This window comes from Ovis aries, chromosome 5 (assembly GCF_016772045.2).
Source record: "Ovis aries strain OAR_USU_Benz2616 breed Rambouillet chromosome 5, ARS-UI_Ramb_v3.0, whole genome shotgun sequence".
NCBI lineage: Eukaryota > Metazoa > Chordata > Mammalia > Artiodactyla > Bovidae > Ovis > Ovis aries.
The window spans coordinates 39,171,858-39,197,019 of NC_056058.1; the positions used below are offsets into that span (position 1 = coordinate 39,171,858).

The 25,162-nt window shown below is 34.7% G+C and overlaps 2 protein-coding genes across 2 annotated transcripts; both read left to right on the forward strand.

Moving 5' to 3' along the window:
- The first annotated feature begins 5,702 nt into the window (after nucleotides 1-5,702).
- On the forward strand, nucleotides 5,703-6,635 carry LOC101117843 (olfactory receptor 2T33-like). The gene has a single exon (XM_004009424.4). It carries the CDS (start codon nucleotides 5,703-5,705, stop codon nucleotides 6,633-6,635), a length of 933 nt encoding a protein of 310 aa, XP_004009473.3.
- Nucleotides 6,636-23,441: 16,806 nt separating this feature from the next.
- LOC101118102 (olfactory receptor 2T8-like) lies at nucleotides 23,442-24,401 on the forward strand. The gene has a single exon (XM_004009425.3). The coding sequence runs from the start codon at nucleotides 23,442-23,444 to the stop codon at nucleotides 24,399-24,401; it is 960 nt and encodes a 319-aa protein (XP_004009474.3).
- The last annotated feature ends 761 nt before the right edge of the window (nucleotides 24,402-25,162 follow it).

Sequence of the window (25,162 nt, forward strand, 5' to 3'; positions counted from 1 at the left end):
AGAAAGTATAATAATTCATAATGGTTTGAAAAGAGAGAAATTAAAGTATCTAAAATTAATTCAGCAGCATCATAATTATTCCGTTTTACTTTCTGAGAAAAATTTCAAATGTGAGTTTGCCTCTTTCAATTAACATGATATGTAAGACCATTCTGTTACATTGTAATGCACACTGCAATTTAATATTTCCATTATATATATTTTCATTACACATTTTAAAGCAACTTCAAAATCATTTTAGTATACATGGTGTTTTTCATTTTCACTTGAGATATTTTAAAGAATGAAATCTAGAAAAAACATGTTATTAGCGGCTCCAAAGGATAAGGGTAGTTCTACAATTCTCTTTCAATATTGCCAAACTCCTATGGAGATTTTAAATTTTATCCTACACATTTTTCATTATATTCCAATTGGTAATGCATATTATCAAAGGAAACTTAAATCCAACTTTTAATTTATAAAAAATATTATTTTTAATATGTGAATTTCTTTATAATGAAATTGCATTTTGTATGTGAATATTACATGAATTTATCAAATTGCAATTTTGCACAGTATATGGAACAGCTCTTCAGACTTGGAATTTGGTCAAGCTCCAACCCTATATACTATTTGTTAGTATTCTTTCAGAAAAGTGACAGCTTTTTAGTACATAAAAACAGTAGTGACTACTTTTTATAAGAACTCACTCAACTTCTGTTAATCAAATTAAGCATTCTTTTACACTATTTTATTTTACTCTTATATGCCAAGTCACTTCAGTCGTGTCCAACTCTGTCGGACCCCATAGACGGCAGCCCACCAGGCTCCACCATCCTTGGGATTCTCCAGGCAAGAACCCTGGAGTGGGTTGCCATTTCCTTCTCCAATGCATGAAAATGAAAACTGAAAGTAAAGTTGCTTAGTTGTGTCCGACTCTTAGTGACCCCATGGACTGCAGCCAACCAGGCTCCTCCATCCATGGGATTTTCCAAGCAAGAGTACTGGAGTGGGGTGCCATTGCAAAAATCGTATAATGTAATTATGTATTTTATTTTCAAAACAAAAATTTGAGACCCATTGAGTGTAAGGAATGTGCCGAACATCATGGAATTTACAGCTGCTAGAATACAAAATAAAAAGGTCTCTGTTTGAGGCATGGGACTACACACTTACCTCAATTCCTGCTGCTTGATTTGTGGATGACCTGGAATCCTCTGAGGGAGTTCTTTATTAATCTTTACGAAAGGACAAAAGTTTCTGTGTTCTCTTGGTTAAACTAACATTCATATATCTATATATCTATATATATATTTATATATCTTGTATTTAAGCAAATATTTTTATAAATTTGCTCCATTTCTCTGCAATGAGATTTATTTGCCAGCAAAACTGATATTAGGAATTGCATCAATCCAGAGTGAATATGACCAATAGTTTTCATAATTTAACTAATTTATTAATTATTAATATATGAAAGTTGCTCAGTCATGTCCAACTGGTTGACCCCATGGAATTCTCTAGGCCACAGTACTGGAGTGGGCAGCCTTTCCCTTCTGCAAGGGATCTTCCCAACCCAGGAATCGAACCCAGGTTTCCCTCATTGCAGGTGGATTCTCTATCAGCTGAGCCACAAGGGAATCCCAAATTCAGGGGTGCTCACAAGGGTATGGAATACAGGCAAGGCCTGATCCAGAGCTCCCATATTTATTTTCATAGATTGATATGCCTCTGAATAAGACTTCCCCGATAGCCAGTTGATAAAGAATCTGCCTGCAATGCAGGAGACCCCAGTTCTACTCCTGTATTGGGAAGATCCCCTGGAGAAAGGATAGGCTACCCACTCCAGTATTCTTGGGATTCTTTGATCCAGGAATTGAACTGCAGTCTCCTGCATTGCAAGCGGGTTCTTTACCAACTAAGCTATCAAGGAAGAATCCTTTGGGGTTCAGCTGGTAAAAAATCCACCTGTGGTACAGGTAGACCAGGGTTTGATCCCTGGGTTAGGAAGATCCCCTGGAGACAGTATTCTAGCCTGGAGAATTCTGAGGAATGAATAGTCCATGGGGTCACAAAGAGTTGGACTTTTACTTTTTTACTTAAATATAAGAAAAATAACCATGTAATCCAGCACATAAGTTTGAGAGTCTATTATTTTATTTTGTTGTTTACTCAAAGTATCTATCTTCTCACTATCAAGATGACAACTGGAACAACAACAACAAAAATAAGGGATGTAATTTAGCATGGAAACTTAATTTCCAGAATGTGGATTCTGAACATATGTTGCTCTTTTGCTACATGGTTTCTCCCCTTGATTTTCCATGGAAAAAATAATTTAGTCAAACTCTTTTAAGTGTGGAATTCTAAAATATTAATGTCTACTTCATTTAGCTATTGTGACATTTTATGAGAATGCATATCAAGATGTTAGCATAGTACTTGAAATAATTTCTATAATTATTATCCATATATGTCTGAGTTGTCACAACTGTAGCATGCTGATGTGGAATCAGAGTCTCTTCAGCTTTAAAATATATGGGCAAATTGAACAGTAATGCTATACAAGAGTCAGAACAATTTATTTGACAAAAAGCATGTAACATAGAGCATCACAGATAGCCAAGCAGGGCAAAACTTTGCTAATTCTAGGGAAACCACATTAAAGTGGAGACAGAAATGAAACAATGGATAGAAAAGGATTTTTAGATTTTATACAACCAGAAAAACAACAACAGGTGATTTTATACTGCTTTCAATGTGCAGAACAATAACATAGATATCTAGATATTGACTCTGAAATCTATCTTATTCTTTGAACTTTGTCAAACTACATGAAATAACATATAATAATATTTCACCTTGTTATCCTAGTGCTTTAAAATTTTTAAGAAGGAAATATATTATTTCATGTCTGATAAGTTCCATGACACATTAAAACTCTTACAGTAGAAGCATAAGATGGAGAAGGAAATGACAACCCACTCTGGTATTCTTGCTTGGAAAATCCCATGGACAGAGGAGCCTGGTGGGCTACAGTCCATGAGTTCACAGAGTTGGACACAACTTAGTGACTGATCATGAAAATACATAAGAAAGTGTTTCACAATTAGTAATAATTGAAGAACTTATAGTCTTAGAATGACTAAACTTACTATGATCATATATCTTTGTTCTGTATTCAAAGAGTTCATAAATAGTGGATGGAATATAGAGTCCAACCCATAAAGATATTGTAAATACTATATCACCTAAATTGTTTCTAATTTAAAAAATGAGTTGAAATATATTATATGACAATTCTCAATTTCTGATTTTACTTACAAATTATTCTGGTAAAAAACATCTATTTATGTCTGATATTAATAGCAGCAATGTATTATTAAGGCTAATTTTTGCAGAGTTATTTTATTGTGCCATACAGTTTATAATGCACTTATATATACTTGTTCTCCTAATTATCCAATAATTCAAAAAGATAGATAACATTTTTCATATCAGTTTTTCACAAAATGAAACTATTTTAACAATGTCTATTTAAATTACTAAAATTCATTCAACTACTCATCAGTGACATAGATGTTCAAACTCAAAAAGCCTACTTCTGATTTCATTACTTCTAGATCATAAAATTAAAGAGAAACATTCTATTGGATTAGAAAGACAACGGCTGCTATCAGTTCTCTAATTGTTAATGTGTATCATTAGTGAGCAACATGGCTTTCTGAATTTTAGATTTCCTTTTGCTTAAATGTGAAACATGTAGGTATTTTACATGAGTTTTTATTTGGAAATATAACACTGAATTAAATGTGTGAGGTTATCATAATGAATTGTTTGAAAGCTATTAGTTTAAAATAGTTTATTCTTCAATTGTAAATCCATGCAAGACTTTCAAAATCATATTTAAAGTAACTCATCATATGAAAAATATGTCAAAAAAAAAGAAAAATATGTCTAGAAGCTTGTCTTAAGCATGAAGATTAGTTGATTAGTTGATAGTTTTCAATTTGAATAGAGAGCAGAAAGTGAATCCCAGCAGAGCAAATGAAGATAGTGCTGGAAGACAGTCTAGCAACCTATGAATTTCCTGAATCAGAAGTCAGGAAACTAACTCAATAAGGGTGTCGGTTACCTGAGGTCAAAAAGAGTTGAATTTGACTGAAGTGACTAAGCGTGCAGCACCTACTTAAATCTCAAAAATATTTCCTAAGTGAATTTTGACATGATTTTGGATTTTTTTCATGTTATTTAAGTATGCTGTAATTCAGTCTCTATCCCTTTCAGTTCAGTTCAGTTCAGTTCAGTCGCTCAGTCGTGTCCAACTCTTTGCGACCCCATGAATCGCAGCGCGCCAGGCCTCCCTGTCCAGCACCAACTCCCGGAGTTCACTCAGACTCATGTCCATCGAGTCCGTGATGCCATCCAGCCATCTCATCCTCTGTCGTCCCCTTCTCCTCCTGTCCCCAATCCCTCCCAGCATCAGAGTCTTTTCCAGTAAGTCAACTCTTCGCATGAGGTGGCCAAAGTACTGGAGTTTCAGCTTTAGCACAGTCCTTCCAAAGAAATCCCAGGGCTGATCTCCTTCAGAATGGACTGGTTGAATCTCCTTGCAGTCCAAGGGACTCTCAAGAGTCTTCTCCAACACCACAGTTCAAAAGCATCAATTCTTCCGCACTCAGCCTTCTTCACAGTCCAACTCTATCCCTTATTTGCACTGAATCTGGCTTGGATTAACTGGAGGAATTTTATATTGAGCTACATATTATTCAGCAACTCCCTAAAGGTAGAGCCTTATTGATTCACACCATGTAATAAAAAATGAACTCTAAAAAATACATTTTATAAGGATAATATATTTGATAAGCATAGATAAAACTGAAAAATAATACCAAACTTATTCTGAACATATATTCAAACAGTTTGCATATGAATAATGAATAGTTTTATACCAATAACATTCACACTGTTATGGGCTGAGACAATCTACAAATGTAATCTAGATCATTAATGTTAAATAAATAATATATAATAGCTCAAATATACAACATGATGTAACAAAAATTGTTAATATGTTTATATAGGCTGAGGAAGATATTTACTATATAAGGAACAAATCAGAACAGTGTACATAAAATACAGATAAGAAATTATTTAAATCCATAAGGAAAATTCAGACAACTCAATATTAATCATGGAAAAGAGATATTCACAGAAAATTTGAAAAAGTAATCTGATAGATTAATGAACAGTTCTGGCTCATTCATTACCAAGGAATTTGTAAATTAAAAAACAAACTTTTTTTTTTACTTTTCTATTAGTGGCCATAATTATTGCACATAACAATATCTAATAGTATCACATATAGAGGGATTTAAACAAAAATCAACAGTTGATAGGAGTAAAAAAGTTAGAGATTCAATTACTCAGATACTCCATACTGACAAAATATACAAAAATAATAGAAATGTAATTGATATTATTATGTATGCATATATAATTTATTTGGATAAAAAATAATGTGTAATTATAAAGATATGGAGGATAGGATGCCAAGCCAAACATCTGGTGCAGTGAAAGAATTTAAGTCATAATTTTTCCTCCAAGTCTCATTTTTTTTTCTGTGCCATTGATCAAGTTTCAAAACGAAATGCTCAAGCTTCCTTTTAAGCAAGTATCATTTTCTAATTATTCATTGTCTTCTAGGAATAACTGAAGCCATGGAAAATACAAATGACACCATGGGAGTAAACTTCATTCTTTTAGGGCTCCTTAACTACACACAAACCCATCTATTCTTCTTTTCTGTGGTGCTCATGACCTTCCTCACCTCCCTGATGAGCAATATCTTCATGATCATGCTCATTCACATGGATTCCCGGCTGTGCACACCGATGTACTTCCTGCTTAGCCAGCTCTCCCTCTTGGACGTGATGCTGGTCCTCACTGTTGTTCCCAAAATGGTAGGCAACTACCTGATGCACATCAGGTCTATCTCTCCTGCTGGCTGTGGTGCCCAGATCTTCCTGTTTGTCACTCTGGAAGGGGGCGAGTGCTTTCTCTTAGCGGCCATGGCCTATGACCGCTATGCGGCTATATGTCATCCCCTGCGGTACCCAGTCCTCATGAATCAGAAGCTCTGCTTGCGCATGACAGCCGGCTCCTGGCTTTTGGGAGGGGTGGATGGGCTGATGCAGGCTGGTGTCACCCTGAGCTTCCCTTACTGCCACTCTCGAGAAATCAACCATTTCTTTTGTGAGGCACCGTCGCTTGTTCGCCTTGCCTGTACAGACACCGTGATTTTCGAATTTTTCATGTACGTCTGCTGCGTCCTGATGCTTTTGATCCCAGTGTCTTTCATTTTAGCTTCCTACGGTCTCATCCTGATCACTGTGCTCCGCATGCATTCTGCTGAAGCCAGGAAGAAAGCTTTTGCTACTTGTTCCTCCCACCTGGCTGTGGTGGGGTTTTTCTTTGGCACCATCATATTTATCTACATGCGGCCCAAATCCTACCGTTCAGTGGCTCATGACAAGGTAGTCTCTGCCTTTTACACCATCTTCACACCTGTGTTGAACCCACTTATATACAGTGTGAGGAATAAAGAAGTCAAGGGGGCTTTTAGAAAGTGGCTGGAGAAATATTTTCAGTGATTTCTACAGTGAGCATTATTGGCATAATGGCATCACTCAGATTTAGGTTTCATTTTGTGTCAAGTTGTTTTGTGTCAATATATTTTGCTTTCATGTTCCCAGTTTGCATTAATTTAAAAAACATTATATAATTCATATTTGGTAAATTAATTAAAATGACATGTGTTCTGTGTTCATACTTTGTCATGATACTTTTTTCTGAACTTTGAACCTCAGCGATAAGAATAAATGGCTGAGGCATTTCATCATAAGATATGCTGGACACCAGCCATGTAATTTGTATTTTGGGATGTGTTCTTTTGTGTGTATATAATGAAAATCATTAATTATGGTAAAGATGAATTATTTTTAAGGTAACTAATTGTTTTAAAAAATAATTTATACCTTACTTCATATAATTTTGATAAAATAAATTTCAAATGAATAATCAATATTAATATAAAATATGCATGTATATGTATGTGTATATGAAAGTTGTAGGAAATATTCATCAAAATGTTTTCAAGGGAATTATTTCTCATGATTATATGATTTTAATTAGATAGATTGGAATCCATACATTTAGATATTGTCAAAATATACAGTCATCATGGAGAAACCAGTCTTTATCTGAAGACAAAAAAATCACTATTAAAATATATTTAATTAAATTCATCACATAAACTAACATTGATAATACACATTGGTTGTACACAGTTGTAATTGGAGCAAAAAATATCCAAGTTTCTTTCTTCACATGTTAAAGTGAAGAAAAATCTGCTTTATATGAACTGATTTACAGATTTAAGAAAATCATATTTGATCACAAGAAAAAACCATAGCACTAAAGATTTTACCTCTTTTGAATAACTGAAGGGAGTGAATCTAATTGTACTGAAGAAGGATGGAAGGGAGGAAGGAAAGAAAGAAGGAAGAAATGTGGGAGAGAGGGGAGAAGGTAGGAAAAAAGGAAAGATTTATATTGTACTTATTTTGATTTGAACAGATTATCACTTTAGAAATGAAAAGTCAAGGGTCTCTTCCCCAAAATTCTTAAATATGAATTTTACTAACATTTTTATTGAGATATTGTTTATTTACAACCTTATATTAGTTTCAAATATTCAGCATAAGTGACTCAGTATTTTTACAGACTATATTCCATTAAAAATTACTAGAAGATAATGGCTATATTTCCTTTGCTATACTGTATATGCTTGTTGTTTATCTATTCTACACATAGTAGTCTGTATCTCTTAATTCCATACAACCATATTGCCACTCCCACTCTCTCTGTCCACACTGGTAACCACTAATTTATTTTTTTTATCTGTTGAGTCTGTTTCTGCTTTGCTATGTACATTCATTTATATTATTTTTAAAATTTCATATGAGAGATCATATAGCATTTATCTTTCTCTGTTTGACTTACTTCACTTAGCATAATGCCCTCCAGATCCACCGATGTTGCTGTGAATGGCAAGATTTCATCATTTTTTATGATTGAGTAATATTTCATTGCACATACATGCCACTATTTTATCCGTTTGTCTGTTGATGGATACTTGGGTTGCTTGCCTATCTTGACTACTGTAAATAGTACTGCTATGAACATTGGGTTCATTTACTTTTTTTGAATTAGTGTTTTCATTTTTGAGGAGTATATAACCAGGAGTGGAATTGCAGCATTATATGATGGTTCTAGTTTTAGGTTTTTGAGGAACTTCTATGCTGTTTTCCTAAATGGCTATTCTAATTTGCATCCTCACCAGCTGTGTACAAGCATTTACTTTTTTTCACTTTCTTGCCAACATTGGTCACTTGTAGACTTTTTTTTTTTTTTTTGAGAGCTGCTCTGACAAGTGTGAGGTGATACCTTATTTCTCTGATTTACATTCTTCTAATAGTTAATGATGTTGAGCAACTTTATTGTGCCTGTTAGCTACCTGTATGTCTTTACTGGAAAACTAAATTCCTCTGCACATTTTTTTGATTGGGGTACATTTTTTTTATATTGAATTGTATGAACAACTTGAATATTTTAGATATTAAACTTTTGTTGGTTATATCTTTTGAGAATATCTTTTTCCCTTTCTATAAGTTATCCTTTCATTTGGTAGATTTTTGTTCTGCTATGGAAAACCTTTTAAATATAGTTAGGTCTTATTTGTTATTTTTTTGCTAGGGCTTTCCATGTGGTTCAATGGTAAAGAATAAGCTTACAATGCAGGAGACTTGGGTTCAATTTCAGGGTCAGGAAGATCCCCTGGAGAAGGAAATGGCAACATACCCCAGTATTCTTGCCTGGGAAATCACATGGACAGAGGAACTGGATGAGCTACAGTCTATGGAGTTGCAAAAGAGTTGAATATGATTTAGTGACTAAACAGCTAGGAGATAGTTCTAAAAATATTTCTACCATATATTTAAAAGATTATTCTGCTTATGTTTTCTTCTAGGAATATTATATTTTTAGTTCTTCCATTTAGGTGTTTAACCTATTTTCAATTTATTTTTGTATATAGTGTGAGGAAATGTTCTAGTCTTATTGATTTACATGTAACTGTCCAGTTTCCTCAGCACCACTTATTAAAAAGACTGTCTTATATGATATTATACATGTTTCAATACCATTCTCCCAAATCATCCCACCCTCTCTCTATCCCACAGAGTCCAAAAGCCTGTTCTATACATCTGTGTAATAAACATCCAATTAAAATAAATTTATATTTTAAAAAAGACTGTTTCTTCACTTTTAACACCTTCTAAACGATCTACCCAATCTCTTTCATTTAATTATCACACATTAACTCAAAGCACCATGTCCATAGGTATTCAAGAGCAAACAAAAGAGAAAGAGGAAAAAAAGCTCTTCCATAGCTTCAATAATTATGACTTTCTTCTAATAGAATTTCAGATATTTGAAGATGAAATGCTAAAATAAAATATTACATTCAATCTTCATTATCTCTATTGAATTTAATAAATTAAATAGGAATAAAACTAGAAAAAGGAGTACATCAAGGCTGTATATTGTCACCCTGCTTATTTAACTTATATGCAGAGTACATCATGAGAAACACTGGGCTGGAAGGAGCACAAGCTGGAATCAAGATTGCCGGGAGAAATATCAATAACCTCAGATATGCAGATGACACCACCTTATGGCAGAAAGTGAAAAGGAACTAAAAAACCTCTTAATGAAAGTGAAAGAAGATAGTGAAAAAGTTGGCTTAAAGTTCAACATTCAGAAAACTAAGATCATGGCATCTGGTCCCATCACTTCATGGGAAATAGATGGGAAACAGTGGAAACAGTGTCAGACTTTATTTTTCTGGGCTCCAGAATTACTGCAGAATGTGATTGCAGCCATGAAATTAAAAGACACTTGCTCCTTGGAAGGAAAGTTATGACCAACCTAGATAGCATATTAAAAAGCAGAGACATTACTTTGCCAACAAAGGTCCATCTAGTCAAGGCTATGTTTTTCCCAGGGTCATGTATGGATGTAAGAGTTGGACTGTGATGAAAGCTGAGTGCAGAAGAATTGATGCTTTTGAACTGTGGTGTTGGAGAAGACTCTTGAGAGTCCCTTGGACTGCAAGGAGATCCAGCCAGTCCATCCTAAAGGAGATCAGTCCTGGGTGTTCATTGGAAGGACTGATGCTGAAGCTGAAACTCCAGTGCTTTGGCCACCTCATGCAAAGATTTGACTCATTGGGAAAGACCCTGATGCTGGGAAGGATTGGGTCAGAAGGAGAAGGGGACGGCAGAGGATGAGATGGCTGGATGGCACCACCAACTCGATGGACATGGGTTTGAGCGAACTCCAGGTGTTGGTGATGGACAGGGAGGCCTGGTACACTGTGATTCATGGGGTCGCAGAGAGTCAGACATGACTGAGTGACTGAACTGAACTGAAAACTAGAAAATTCTCTGTCAATGTATATCTTCAAACAGCAGTAGTCAACATAATTCATTCTAAATATATATAACATAGGAATTGAAACTATATTCTTGGACATGGAAAATTATACAATGTCAGCTTCAGTCATTTGAAAATTATTTATGAAGTGGTACATGAGTGATACAAAGATTACAGATTATAGATTTATGAATATGCACCAATAAATGCTTACATATATATATGGGGGTACTCAGGTGCTCAGTCTTATCTGACTCTTTGTTACCTCATGAACTCTAACCTACCAGGCTTCTCTGTCCATAGAATTTTTTTCAGCAAGGATACTGGAATGGGTTACCATTTCCTCCTCTGGGGGATCTTTCTGACCCAGGGACTGAACTCACATCTCCTCTGTCTCCTTCATTAGCAAGCAGGTTCTTTACCACTGCGCCATGTGGGAAGACCACATATATGTATATACAAATTATATATGTAAATTATTGATATATGCAGTTAACACATAATCTAATATGTGACTATATTATATATATAACTATATATATAATATATGCTCATTTATATAAAATATATAAATTTTAATGTTTTCCATATGTTAATAATATAATACATTTATCTATGGACTTTCCAGGTGGCTCAGTGGTAAAGGATCTGCCAATGGAGGATATACAGGAGACACAGGTTTGTCTTTAGACTATACTACAAAGCTACAGTCATCAAAACAATATGGTACTGGCACAAAAATAGAAATATAGACAAATGAAGTAAGATAGAAAGCCCAGAGATAAACCCAAACACATATTGGCACCTTATCTTTGATAAAGGAGGCAAAAATATACAATGGGGCAAAGACAGTCTCTTCAATAAGTGCTGCTGGGAAAACTGGGCAGCTACGTGTAAAGAATGAAATTAGAATGCATTTTAACACCCTATAAAAAGATAAACTCAAAATGAATTAAAGAGCTAAATGTAAGACCAGAAACTATGAAATTCTTACAGGCAAACATAGGCAAAACACTCTACGATATAAATCACAGCAAGAATTTCTATGACCCACTTCCTAGACTAATGGAAATAAAAGAAGAAATAAGGAAGTGGGACCTAGTTAAACTTGAAGGTTTTTGCACAGCAAAGGGAACTATAAGGTGAAAAGGCAACCCTCAGAATTGAAGAAAATAATAGCAAATTAAACAACTGATAAAGGTTAATTTCCAAATTTAGCAGCAGCTCATAAAACTGAATTTCAGAAAAACAAATAACCTAATCAAAAAGTGGGAAAAGACCTGAACATACATTTCTGCCTTCTCCACAAAGAAGACATACAAATGACTAATAAACACATGAAAAGATACTCAGTATCTCTCATTATTAGAGAAATGCAAATCAAAACTACAGTGAGATATCACCTCACACTGGTCAGAATGGCCATCATCAAAAAGTCTACAAACAATAAATGCTGGAGAGCGTGTGGAGAAAAGGGAAAACTCTTGCACTGTTGGTGAGAGTGTAAATTGATACAGCCACTATGGAAGACAGTATGTAGATTCCTTAAAAACCTAGGAATAAAACCACCCTATGACCCAGCAATCCCACCACTAGTCATATACTCTGATGAAATCAAAGTTGAAAAAGACACATGCATCCCTTTGTTCATTGTAGCATTATTTACAATAGCTAGAACGTGGAAGCAACCTAGATGTCCATTGAAAGATGAAGGGGAAAGAAATTGTGGTACATATACACAATGGAATATTACTCAGCTGTAAAAAGGAACACATTTGAGTCAGTTTTAACAAGGTGGATGAACCTAAAGCTTATTATACAGAGTGAAGTAAGTCAGAATAAGAAAAACCAATACTGTAAATCATGAACTTCCAGATATTCAGGCTGGTTTTAGGAAAGGCAGAGGAACCTAGATCAAATTGCCATCTGCTGGATCATTGAAAAAGCAAGAGAGTTCCAGAAAAACATGTATTTCTGCTTTATTGACTATACCAAAGCCTTTGACTGTGTGGATCACAATAAACTGTGGAAAATTCTGAAAGAGAGGAATACCAGACCCCCTGACCTGCCTCTTGAGAAACCTGTATGCAGGCCAGGAAGCAACAGTTAGAACTAGGCATGGAACAACACACTGGTTCCAAATAGGAAAAGGAGTATGTCAAGGCTGTATATTGTCACCCTGCTTATATAAGTTATATGCACAGTACATCACGAGAAACGCTGGGCTGGAAGAAGCACAAGCTGAAATCAAGATGGCTGGGGAAAATATCGATAACCTCAGATATGCAGATGACACCACCTTTACAGCATAAAGTGAAGAAGAACTAAAGATCCTCTTGATGAAAGTGAAAGAGGAGAGTGTAAAAGTTGGCTTAAAGCTCAACATTAGGAAAACTAAGATCATGGCATCTGGTCCCATCACTTCATGGAAAATAGATGGGGAAACCATGGAAATAGTGGCTGACTTTATTTTGGGGGGCTCCCAAATCACTGCGGATAGTGATTGCAGCCATGAAATTAAAAGATGCTTGCTCCTTGGAAGAAAAGTTATGACCAGCCTAGACAGCATATTAAAAAGCAAAGCTATTAATTTGCCAACGAAGGTCCGTCTAGTCAAGGCTATGGTTTTTCCAGTAGTTGTGTATAGATCTGAGAGCTGGACTATAAAGAAAGCTGAGTGCAAAAGAATTGATGATTTTGAAATGTGGTGTTGGAGAATACTCTCCAAACTATCCATAAGAGAACGAATACCAACAAACTATCATCTAAGCACATTGTATCTAAATGACAGATAGCTAAAGATAAGAGAAAAGTTTTGAAAGTTGACGGAGACCAAAACCAAAACAAGCAAAAAATTTATCATTAGGAGAACAAGGATAAACATTTTGGTGTATTTACTATCAAAAACCATTAAAGTAAGAAAGAAGAGAAATATCTTAAATGGTGAAATAAAAATAATCTATCTAGAGTAAGAACTTTCTTAGACAAATAAAAAGGGTGAGAGGAAGGAAATGGAAATAATGTGTCACAAGTAATCTTCACTACAAATGAAGCATTGTGTTATTTGAGAATGGATCTATACAATTGTAAATTATTTAGTTTGCTACTGAGTTGATTTAGATTAGCTATAAATTACAAGGAATAATTAGAAAGCTTGTTAAGTTTGCTTCATATGTAAGAGAAAGATTAAAAAAATAAAATTATATAACCAAAAAAATGCTTATATATGTTTATAGATACAGAAATATTGACAGACTTGAATGAAGTAGAGAGTGCTGCAATAATTGTGGGAAATATTAATATCCACTTTCAATAATAATAGAACACTTAGAAGAAAATTAATAAGGAACTTTTGAGCATAATCAAATGGAACTAAAAGACACATAGAGAACATTCCAAGTAATAAAATCTATTCTCAAGTTCATATGTAACATTGTGTAGGATTGGCCATATATAAGGCCAAAAAACAACTCTCAGTAAATTTAAGGAGATTGAAGTTAAATCAAGCATCCTTTCTTCACCAAAACTGTGTTATAGTAGAAATTAATAACAAGAAGAAAAATGTAATATCCACATGCATATGGAGAAAAATCAATATGTTCTTAATAACCAATTGTCCAAAGAGGAAATCAAAACAAATATATTAATCCAAATCTTCTTATACTGTTTATAAAATATATAACTAACAAGGACTTAATATACAGTACATGGAGCTATACTAAATATCATATATATATATATATATATATATACAATAATATAAGCTGATTCACTTTGCTGTCCACCTGAAATTATCACAATATTGTAAATCAATTATGCTCCAATAAAAATAGAAAATAACAGGAGAAATATATAATAAATAGTTTGATATAAAATAAACTGAAAATCCATAGTACAAAGCCAAAGTTGTACTGTGGGAAATTTATAGTGGTAAATGCCTATATTAAGAAAATGAAAGATTTCAAATACAAAACCTATCTATACATCTCAAATAACTTAAAAAAGTTTTTAAAAATACAAAGGAAAAGTTAATAGAAGGGATAAAATGACAATATCAGAAAGTAAAAATGAAATAAAGTATAGAAATATAATAGAAAAAATTGATGGGATGGCTTTAAAAAACAGATGAACATAGTTGACAAAGTTTTAGTAAAAAAGGTCAAAATTCAACAAAGCACACCTGAATAAATGAAAATAAAACTGAAAAGGAAAAAATGACACCATCAAAATAAAAAGATCTTAAGATAATACTACAAAAAATTATATACTGAATTTTTGATAAGCTAAGAAAGTGGATAAATTCCTAGGAATAATTTACAAAAACAATATTTTTATAAAAAATTAATTTGCTTTAATTGGAAGCTAATTAATTTACAATATTGTTGTGGTTTTTGCCATACATTGACATGTATCAGCCATGGGTGTACATGTTTCCCCATCCTGAGCCCTCTCCCACCTCTCTCCCCATCCCATCCCTCAGGGTCATCCCTATGCACCAGCCCTGAGCACCATGTCTCATGCATTGAATCTGGACTAGTGATCTATTTCACATATGGTAATATACATGTTTCAATGCTATTCTCTCAAATCACCCCGCCTTCACCTTCTCCCACAGGGTCCAAAAAGTCTGCTCTTTACATCTGTGTCTCTTCTGCTGTCTCGCATATAGGGTCATTATTACCATCTTTCTAAATTCCACATATATGCTTTAATGTACATATTTTTCTTTCTAACTTACTTCACTCTGTATTATAGGCTCCAGTTTCATCCACCTCATTAGAACTGATTCAAATGCATTCTTTTTAATGGCTGAGTAATATTCCACTGTGTATATGTACAATGGCTTTCTTATCGACTCGTCTGCTGATGGACATGTAAGTTGCTTCCATGCCATGGCTATTGTAAACAGTGTTGTAATGAACATTGGGGTACACATGTCTCTTTTATTTCTGGTTTCCTTGGTGTGCCTGCCCAGCAGTGGGATTGCTGGGTCATATGGCAATTCTATTTCCAGTTTTTAAAGGAATCTCCGCACTGTTCTCCATAGTGGCTCTACTAGTTTGCATTCCCACCAACAGTGTAAGAAGGTTCCCTTTTCTCTGCACCCTTGCCAGCATTTATTGCTTGTAGACTTTTTGATAGCAAACATTCTGACCGGTGAGAGATGGTACCTCACTGTGGTTTTAATTGCATTTCTCTGATAATGAGTGATATTGGGCATCTTTTCATGTATTTGTTAGCCATCTGCATGTCTTTGGAGAAATGTCTGTTTAGTTCTTTGGCCCATTTTTTTTTTTAATTGGGGCATTCATTTTTCTGGAATTGAGTTTCGTGAATTGCTTGCATATTTTTGAGATTAATTATTTGTCAGTTGTTTCATTTGCTGTTATTTCCTCCCATTCTGAAGGCTGTCTTTTCACCTTTCTTATAATATCGTTTGTTGTGTAAAAGCTTTTAAGCTTAATTAGGTCCCATTTGTTTATTTTTTTTAAATTTCCATTACTCTGGGAAGTTGGTCATAGAGGACCCTGCTGTAATTTATCAAAAACTGAATCTTGATGAAATAGAACATCAAAACATACCAATAATGAGTAGTGAGTTTTAATCAGTAATCAAAAATCTCCCAATACAGAAAAACCCAGGGCCAATGGTTTCACTGGGGATTTCTAGCAAACACTTGAAAATAATCATTATTAATGTCTCTTAAAAACTGAACAGGGAGGAATTTTAAACATTTTATTAGGCCAACAATATCGTGATACCAAATTCAGATAAGGAAATTTCAGGAAAACTACAGACCAATACACCTGATAAATATACATGCAAATATTCTCAATAAAGTCTTAGAAAACTGAACTCAATAGCACATTACAAGGGTTACACACCATGATCAAATGAGATTCTGTGATCCACCACTTTCAGATCAGTTCAGTTCAGTTCAGTCGCTCAGTCGCTCTTTGCGACCCCATGAATCGCAGCACGCCAAGCCTCCCTGTCCATCACCATCTCCCGGAGTTCACTCAAGACTCACGTCCATCGAGTCAATGATGCCATCCAGCCATCTCATCCTCTGTCGTCCCCTTCTCCACGTTAGTATAATGCAATTATATTTAAAATAATATAATTTTCTTAATAGACATTGAAAAGCACTTGGCAAATTACAGCATTGATAAAAATCCAGAAAAATTCAGTATTGAAGTGTTATACTGCAAAATAATTGATTATACACAACAAACCCACAGCTAAAATTCTCAGGAGTGAAAAACTGAGAGCTATTCTTGTGAGACCAGGGACAAGTCAAGGCTGCTCTGCTGCTACTGCTGCGGGTGCTGCTGCTAAGTCGCTTCAGTCGTGTCTGATTCTGTGCGACCCCTTAGACGACAGCCCAACAGGCTCCCCCGTCCCTGGGGTGCCCCAGGCAAAAACACTGGAGTGGGTTGCCATTTCCTTCTCCAACGCATGAAAGTGAAAAGTGAAAGTGAAGTCGCTCAGTTGTGTCCAACTCTTTGAGACCCCATGGACTGCAGCCTACCAGGATCCTCTGTCCATGGGATTTTCCAGGCAAGAGTACTGGAGTGGGGTTCCATCGCCTTCTCCGCAAGGCTGTTCTACACAACTTAAATTTCACTAGAGCCATCAGGGAAGAAAATGAAGTAAAAGACATTCATTTTATTATTTGTAATGATAGGATATTATATGTCAAAAACCCTAAAGAATCAAGAAAGCCTGCTATAACTAATCAATGATTTCAGTAACATTGCAAAATATAAAATAAATATATAAAAATCAACTGAACTATTACACATTTACAAGGAAACATTCAAAATAGAGAAAAACTCCCATTTAAATTGAATCAAAAACAATTAGGAGCAAATTTAAGAAGGAGATGAAAGGTCTATACAATTCAGATCTACAAGATTTTCAAGAAAGAAATAGAATGACACAATCAAAAGGAAATGTATTCCATATTAATGCATCAAAAGAATTAATATTTGTCTTTGTGTATGGTGTTTGGAAGTGTTCTAATTTCATTCTTCTATATATATCTGTCCAGTTTTCCCAGCACCATTTATTGAAGAGGCTGTCTTTGCCCTATTGTATATTCTTGCCTCCTTTGTAAAAAAAAATTAGGCATCCATAGGTGCATGGGTTTATTTCTAGGTTTTCTATCTTGCTCCATTGGTCTATATATCTGTTTTTGTGCCGGTAACATACTATCTTGATGACTGTAGCTTTGTAGTATAATCTGAAGTCGGGAAGTTTGATTCCTCCAGCTCCATTATTTCTCAAGACTGCTTTGGCTATTCGGGGTCTTTTGCGTTTCCATATGAATTGTGAAATTTTTTGTTCTAGTCTGTAAAAAATGCTATTTGCAATTTGATAGGGATCACATAGAATCTATAGACTGCATTTTGTAGTATAGTCAATAAAAATTCTTCTTACCCAAAAATATGGAATATCTCTTCATCTGTTTATGTCATCTTTGATTTCACTCATTAGTGTCATAATTTTCTGTGTACAGTTCTTTTGTCTCCTTCGGTAACTTTATTCCTAGATATTTAATTCTTGTTGTTTTTTTTTTTTTTCCAATGGTGAATGGGACTGATTCTGTAATTTCTCTTTCTGAATTTTCATTGTTAGTATATAGAGACACAAGTGATTTCTGTGTATTGATTTTGTATCCTGCAACTTTTCAAAATTCACTGTTTAGGTCTAGTAATTTTCTGATACTATCTTTAGGGTTTTCTATGTACAGTATCATATCATCTACAAAGAGGGAGAGCTATACTTCTTCTTTTACAATTTTAATTCCTTTTATTTCTTTTTCTTTGATTTTTGTAGCTAGGACTTCCAGAACTATGTTGAATAATAGTGGTGAAACTAGACACCTTTGTCTTGTTTCCTGATTTTAGGGGGGAATGCTTTCAGTTTTTCACCATTGAGAATAATGTTTGCTGTAGGCTTATCATATTATGGCCTTTACTATGTTGAGGTAGGTTCCTTCTATGCCCATTTTTTGAGGAGTTTTCATCATAAATCTGTGCTGAATTTTGTCAAAGGCTTTTTCTGCATCTATTGAGATGATCATATGGTTTTTATCTTTCAATATGTTAATATGGTGTATCACACTAATTGATTTTCATATATTGAACAATCCTTACATTCCTGGACTAAACCCAACGTGATCATGGTGTATTAGCTTTTTGAAGTGTTGCTGAATTCTGTTTGCTAAAATTTTGCTGAGGATTTTTACATCTATGTTCATCAGTGATATTAACCTGTAATTTTCTTTTTTGTGTTGTCTTTGGTTTTGGTATCAGAGTGATGGTGGTCTCACAGAATGAGTTTGGAAGTGTTTCTTCCTCCGCAATTTTCTGAAAGAGTTTGAGTAGGATAGGTGTTAGCTTTTCTCTAAATTTTTGACAGAATTCCGCTGTGAATCCATCTGGTCCTGGACTTTTGTTTGCTGGAAGATTTCTGATCACAGTTTCAATTTCCATGCTTGTGATGGGTCTGTTAAGATTTTCTATTTCTTCCTGGTTCAGTTTTGGAAAAGCTTTTGCACAACAAAAGAAACTATAAACAGGGTGAAAAGACAGCCTTCAGAATGGGAGAAAATAATAGCAAATGAAGCAACTGACAAAGAATTAATCTCAAAAATATACAAGCAACTCCTGCAGCTCAATACCAGAAAAATGAATGACCCAATTAAAAAAAAATGGGCCAAAGAACTAAACAGACAGTTCTCCAAAGAAGACATACAGATGGCTAACAAACACTTGAAAAGATGCTCAACATCACTCATTATCAGAGAAATGCAAATCAAGACCACAATGAGGTACCATTTAACGCCAGTCAGAATGGCTGCCATCAAAAGGGAACCTTCTTATACTGTTGGTGGGAATGCAAACTAGTACAGCCACTATGGAGAACAGTGTGGAGATTCCTTAAAAATTGCAAATAGAACTGCCTGATGACCCAGCAGTCTCACTGCTGGGCATACACACAGAGGAATCCAGAATTGAAAGAGACATGTGTACCCCAGTGTTCATCCCAGCACTGTTTATAATAGCCAGGGCATGGAAGCAACCTAGATGTCCACCAGCAGATGAATGGATAAAAAGCTGTAGTACACATACACAATGGAGTATTACTCAGCCATTAAAAAGAATACATTTGAATCAGTTCTAATGAGGTGGATGAAACTGAAGCCTATTAAACCAGAAAGACAAACACCAATATAGTATACTAACACATATATATGGAATTTAAAAAGATGGTAACGATAACCCTATATGCAAAACAGCAAAAGAGACACAGTTGTAAAGAACAGACTTTTTGGACTCTGTGGGAGAGGGCAAGGGTGGGATGATTTGGGAGAACGTCGCTGAAGCATGTATATTATCATATGTGAGATGAATCACCAGTCCAAGTTCAATGCATGAGACAGGGTGTTGGGGCTGGTGCACTGGGATGACCCAGAGGGATGGGATGGGGAGGGAGGTGGGAGGAGGGTTCAGGATGGGGAACACATGTACACCCATGGCATATTCATGTTAATGTATGGCAAAATCATTGCAATATTGTAAAATAATTAGCCTCCAATTAAAATAAATAAACTCATATTAAAAAAATAAATAAGCAATGTTAGAATTAAATTAATCCACTCCTCAGTGTGTGTATTTAAATAAGCATCTTTTCCCAAGAAAATTTATTTATATTTTATTTTTCTTGTAAATAGTTATCTCTTAATGAATCATAGCATTTTGAAAGCATGTAGGAAGTATATCAGAGAAGGCAATGACACCCCACTCCAGTACTCTTGCCTGGAAAACCCCACGGATGGAGGAGCCTGGTAGGCTGCAGTCCATGGGGTCAGGAAGAGTTGAACACAACCGAGGGACTTCACTTCCACTTTTCACTTTCATGCATTGGAGAAGGCAATGGCAACCCACACCAGTGTTCTTGCCTGGAGAATCCCAGGGATGGCAGAGCCTGGTAGGCTGCCATCTAGGGTGTCGCACAGAGTCAGACACGACTGAAGTGATTTAGCAGCAGTAGCAGCAGCAGGGAAGTATATTGAAGTTCTGAGAACCACTAAAACCTTTAAAAATTAAATATTTTGGCATCTAAAGAGTTATATTTCTGAAGTTCTGATATGTTAATATGATAGTAATTTTAGAATAAGATGGCAATAGGCCAAGCCTCTTAATAGGTCTCTGTAGACCCAGATATGAGCAAGCTTGATGGTGCAAGACTAGAAGAGCCTTCTTCCACTCAGAGAGGTAAATAGGAGGATGCTGCTCAGAGAGGATGTAAGTTTCGAGTTCTTCATTTTTATCTCATGTGAGTAAGTCATACTAGTTTCTGAATACTTACTAGTTTTGCTTTTAAAGTTGAACTCCAGAAAAATCTAGTTAGATCAATTTATACAGTTTTGCAGATAACATCCATTCAATTATATAATCTACAGTTTGAAGAACTAAAGCATATGATAGCTGACACAATAATGAGATTAAAACATTGCAATAACCTGCTAATTCTATAAAAAATTTGGCTTTTACCATTTTATATTTTGCAGAATAGATTAATTAATCATTCTAGTATCCTGTGGAGAAAGATTTACAGTTTTAATATTAAGTGAGAGCAAGAAGTAGAAAATATAGGAAGAATAATTAGAGGCAGTTTCTAAATATTCTATAATTCCTTAATGAGAATAAAAGAGAGGTAATATTTGTTATTTCTGGTAGCATTGTAAAAGAGATAACTTAGTAATTAAAAGTAAAATACCACAATTTTAGGTCTGTTATATGTGGCAGACTATGGAGACAGAAGACAGAATGTTTCTAGTGTTCTGAAGTGATAGTGATAAAAGAAGGAAATATTTGTTTACATTATTAAGCAATCCTATTCCTACAATAGAGGTGAGCCTTTATACTTTCACTTAATGATACTGTAAATGTTTTATTTGAAAGATGTTAATTTCTTATTTAAAATTTCACCATTCTGTGTATCCATAGTCAATTCTGTTAGAAATTATCCCTTAAGCTCCTTTTTTGCAAGGTTAGTTGACTTTAACACTAAATAATCTAAACACTGTTAACATCTTGATTAGTCAGTTATGTTCATAATGCTTGATTGCTTTTACATGTTTATTTCATCTATAAAGAAAATGCATAGATATATCATTTATATCCATTGAAAAGTTAAGAACTAATGATTTAATAAAATACAATTGGAAACATTATCATAAGAAAACGTATTTTGTAAACTGAAAATTACTTACTTTGTAATTATCCTAAAGTATATAAACCTCTCTTACATAATAGAAGCAAAATAATTGGTTCAAATTATATTTTATGCTATGTATGTTTATCATATCAAATTTAAAATAATAACCTTGTTTTAACAAAAATTCCATTAAATTGATGCTTAAATACACAACAGGAATAGACAGTCAGAAATGTCCAGAGGTGGCATAAATTATAAAGTAAAATGTAGTATGAATATATGCATACAAAGGAATATTTTTAATCTTTAAAATGAAAGGAAATTCTGAGATGTTATAGCATGGATAAACTTTGAGGATGTTATAATATGTCGAATAAACTAATCAAAAACTAAACAAATATTATATGGTTTTGCTTATCTAATATTTCTGTAGTAGTCAAATTTATAGAGATAAAAAGAAGAGTCATTTCCAGGAAGTGAAGAGAAGGGGGATAATGGGAAATTACTGTTTAATGAGTAAGAGTTTCAGTTGAATAAGATGAAGAGCAGGATGTGAATATTGGTGATGGATTCACAACAGTATGAAAATGTCACTGTATTGATAATACATTAAATTTAAAAAATTTGCCAAACACTCTGCAGTTTAAAAAATTACCTATTGATGTTTAAACAAGTTTAAAGTTCTAGCAATCTTCAACAATAAAAATGATGAAAATAATGGAAAACAAGAAATCTTCAAGTCAAAGAAATAAGAGGGATTGAGGTTCTTTAGAAGAGTGATACTGAGGGCTATAATTAGGAGTTGCATATATTTACTAGTGGTATATACTGCATACTAGAGATACGAGTGTGTGCAGATTATAAAGGTTTTTTTTTTAATCTGAAACTTCTGAAACACACTTGATAAAGAGCAACTGTATTTTCATGATATCTAGGTTTACAACAATGATGATGCTCAAGCTATGTAATTAGGGATTGAGTGAGCCTTTTTAATGCCTTTCTCCATTTTGATTGGCAGTGTAGTATAGGATGGATATCAAAAGAAGGGGTAAAGGGAATGACCATGGAAGAGATGGACTCCTTCCATGTAACTTCATTGAATCACATTATATCTGTGAGACTAACATCATCATCTTTGCAGGTTTAGTTATATTTGTTCAACAAGTTTGAATAGTTTTGACTCCAGCAAATCAGATATGAAAATGCCTTTAAAGATCTAGATCCTCTTGGAAATGAAGGAGAGATTGATTTAGTTTCATGGTTGGTTGAAGAAGTAGGGCATTTTATTTTTTCTTCTTTACCCAATAAAGCTTGTGTTTCTGTGACTTGCAAGGAAAACTTCTCCCTACACAAAATGCCTTTTACAGTTAATAAAAAATTTGCATTTAGTATTACAGTGTTACATTGGAGGAAATATTCTAAGAAAATCATTATTGTTTTCAATATATAGCTTGGTAAAGTTGAACTAAATGCCCTAACAATATCAAAGTAATTATGTTTCCATCTGCAGACTTAATTCTTCCAGTTGCTGTGCATAAAAATAGAAGTCCTATTATTTGGAAAGCAAAAGCTCTTTCCTGGATTAATCAAGGTCAAGAAAAATTATTTTTTGCTTGTGCTTCAATAAATATTGTTATGTATATATAACCCTCACCTATTTTCTGTTTACCATGTCTGTCTTGTTTGAAATAATGGAAAACTGGAATACCAGTTCAGATTTCATTCTCCTAGGACTTCTTAATCACACAGGAGCCCACCAATTTCTTTTTGTGTTGGTTCTGATAACTGCCTTCATCTCTTTTGTGGGCAATGCCCTCATGTTTCTCCTGATTCTCCTGGACTCTGGGCTCCACAGGCCCATGTACGTCCTACTGAGCCAACTCTCCCTCATGGACATGATACTGGTTATCACCATTGTGCCTAAAATGGCTGCTGACTATTTGACCGGCAGGATGTTCATCTCCCTAGTTGGCTGTGGGTTCCAGATCTTCTTCTTTCTCACTTTGGAAGGGGGCGAGTGTTTCCTCTTAGCAGCCATGTCCTATGACCGTTATGTCGCTATTTGCCATCCACTGAGATACCCAGTCCTCATGAGCTGGCGATTATGCTTAAGAATGAGTTTGGGATCGTGGTTCCTTGGCGCAGCTGATGGGCTCATGCAGGCTGCTGCTACGCTGAACTTCTCATTTTGCAGGACACATGAGATTGATCACTTCTTTTGTGAGGCCCCCTCTCTGGTGCGTTTGGCTTGTGCTGACACTTCTGTCTTTGAGTATGCTATGTATGTGTGCTGCGTGTTAATGCTCCTAGTCCCCATTTCCCTCATCTTGATTTCCTATAGTCTTATCCTTGCCGCTGTTCTCCAGATGCGTTCTAATGAAGCCCGCAAGAAGGCTTTTACCACTTGCTCCTCACATATTTCCGTGGTGGGACTGTTTTTTGGAGCAGCCATTTTTACCTACATGAGACCCAAATCCTACAGGTCAGCTAACCATGATAAGGTTGTGTCAGCATTCTATACCATCTTCACCCCTGTGCTAAACCCCCTCATCTATAGTCTGAGGAACAGTGAAGTCAAGGGAGCTCTGAGAAAGTGTATGGATCAGTGTGCTGCCTTAAGTCATGATTAAGATTACATTGATTTGCCTCAGAGTTCACGGTTGTAAAAAAGTGATTGTGTAAAATTTCTTTGAGAAAAATTATATAGCCATTACATCTTTGTGTGTTATTTCTGTTTTACTTTGGAATGTGTACAGATGTCCAAATTTTGGTATCATTTATTAGACTGTCATCAACAAATCAGACTGAGGATTGTTTAAAATCTGCTAATCAAAAATTCTTATGAAATGTTTCCACACCATATTTCATGATAAATGCTTTTTCAAACAAAGAACAAAGTAGTCAAACACTATTGAAGTTTGTTGGTTTTGAGTTGAGGTATAATTTATAAGTGATAGAATATTCATATCTGAAGGGTGCTTTTGAATAAGTTTCAGAAGCACATGTGCTGGTAACTTATACCCAGTAGCAAGAGACAAAATTTTCACAAGATCAAAAGCACCCCTTATGCCCTTTTCCAATGAAATTCCTCAACCCAGAGACAAACACTGGTCTGCTTTGTATCTCTGTTAGTTTAACCTAATCTAGTATCCCATATAAGTGAAAACACAGTAGATATTTTTATTTTATCTTATATCTTTCTCTCAATATGTTTTTAAAGATTTCTATGCAATTTTATGTCTATAAATAGTTTTTTTTTTCAATTGCTAGGTAGTGTTTCCTTGTATCACCATTTATTTATTTACTACTCTAGTGATAGTCATCTGGGCTATTTTCACCCTGGAGTGTTATTGCTCAAGTTGCTTTTAATCTATTTTTCTTTTCTATGTTA

Coding starts and splice junctions, on each gene's coding strand:
- LOC101117843 (XM_004009424.4), top strand. CDS start 5,703: ATGGAAAATACAAATGACACCATGGGAGTAAACTTCATTCTTTTAGGG.
- LOC101118102 (XM_004009425.3), top strand. CDS start 23,442: ATGTCTGTCTTGTTTGAAATAATGGAAAACTGGAATACCAGTTCAGAT.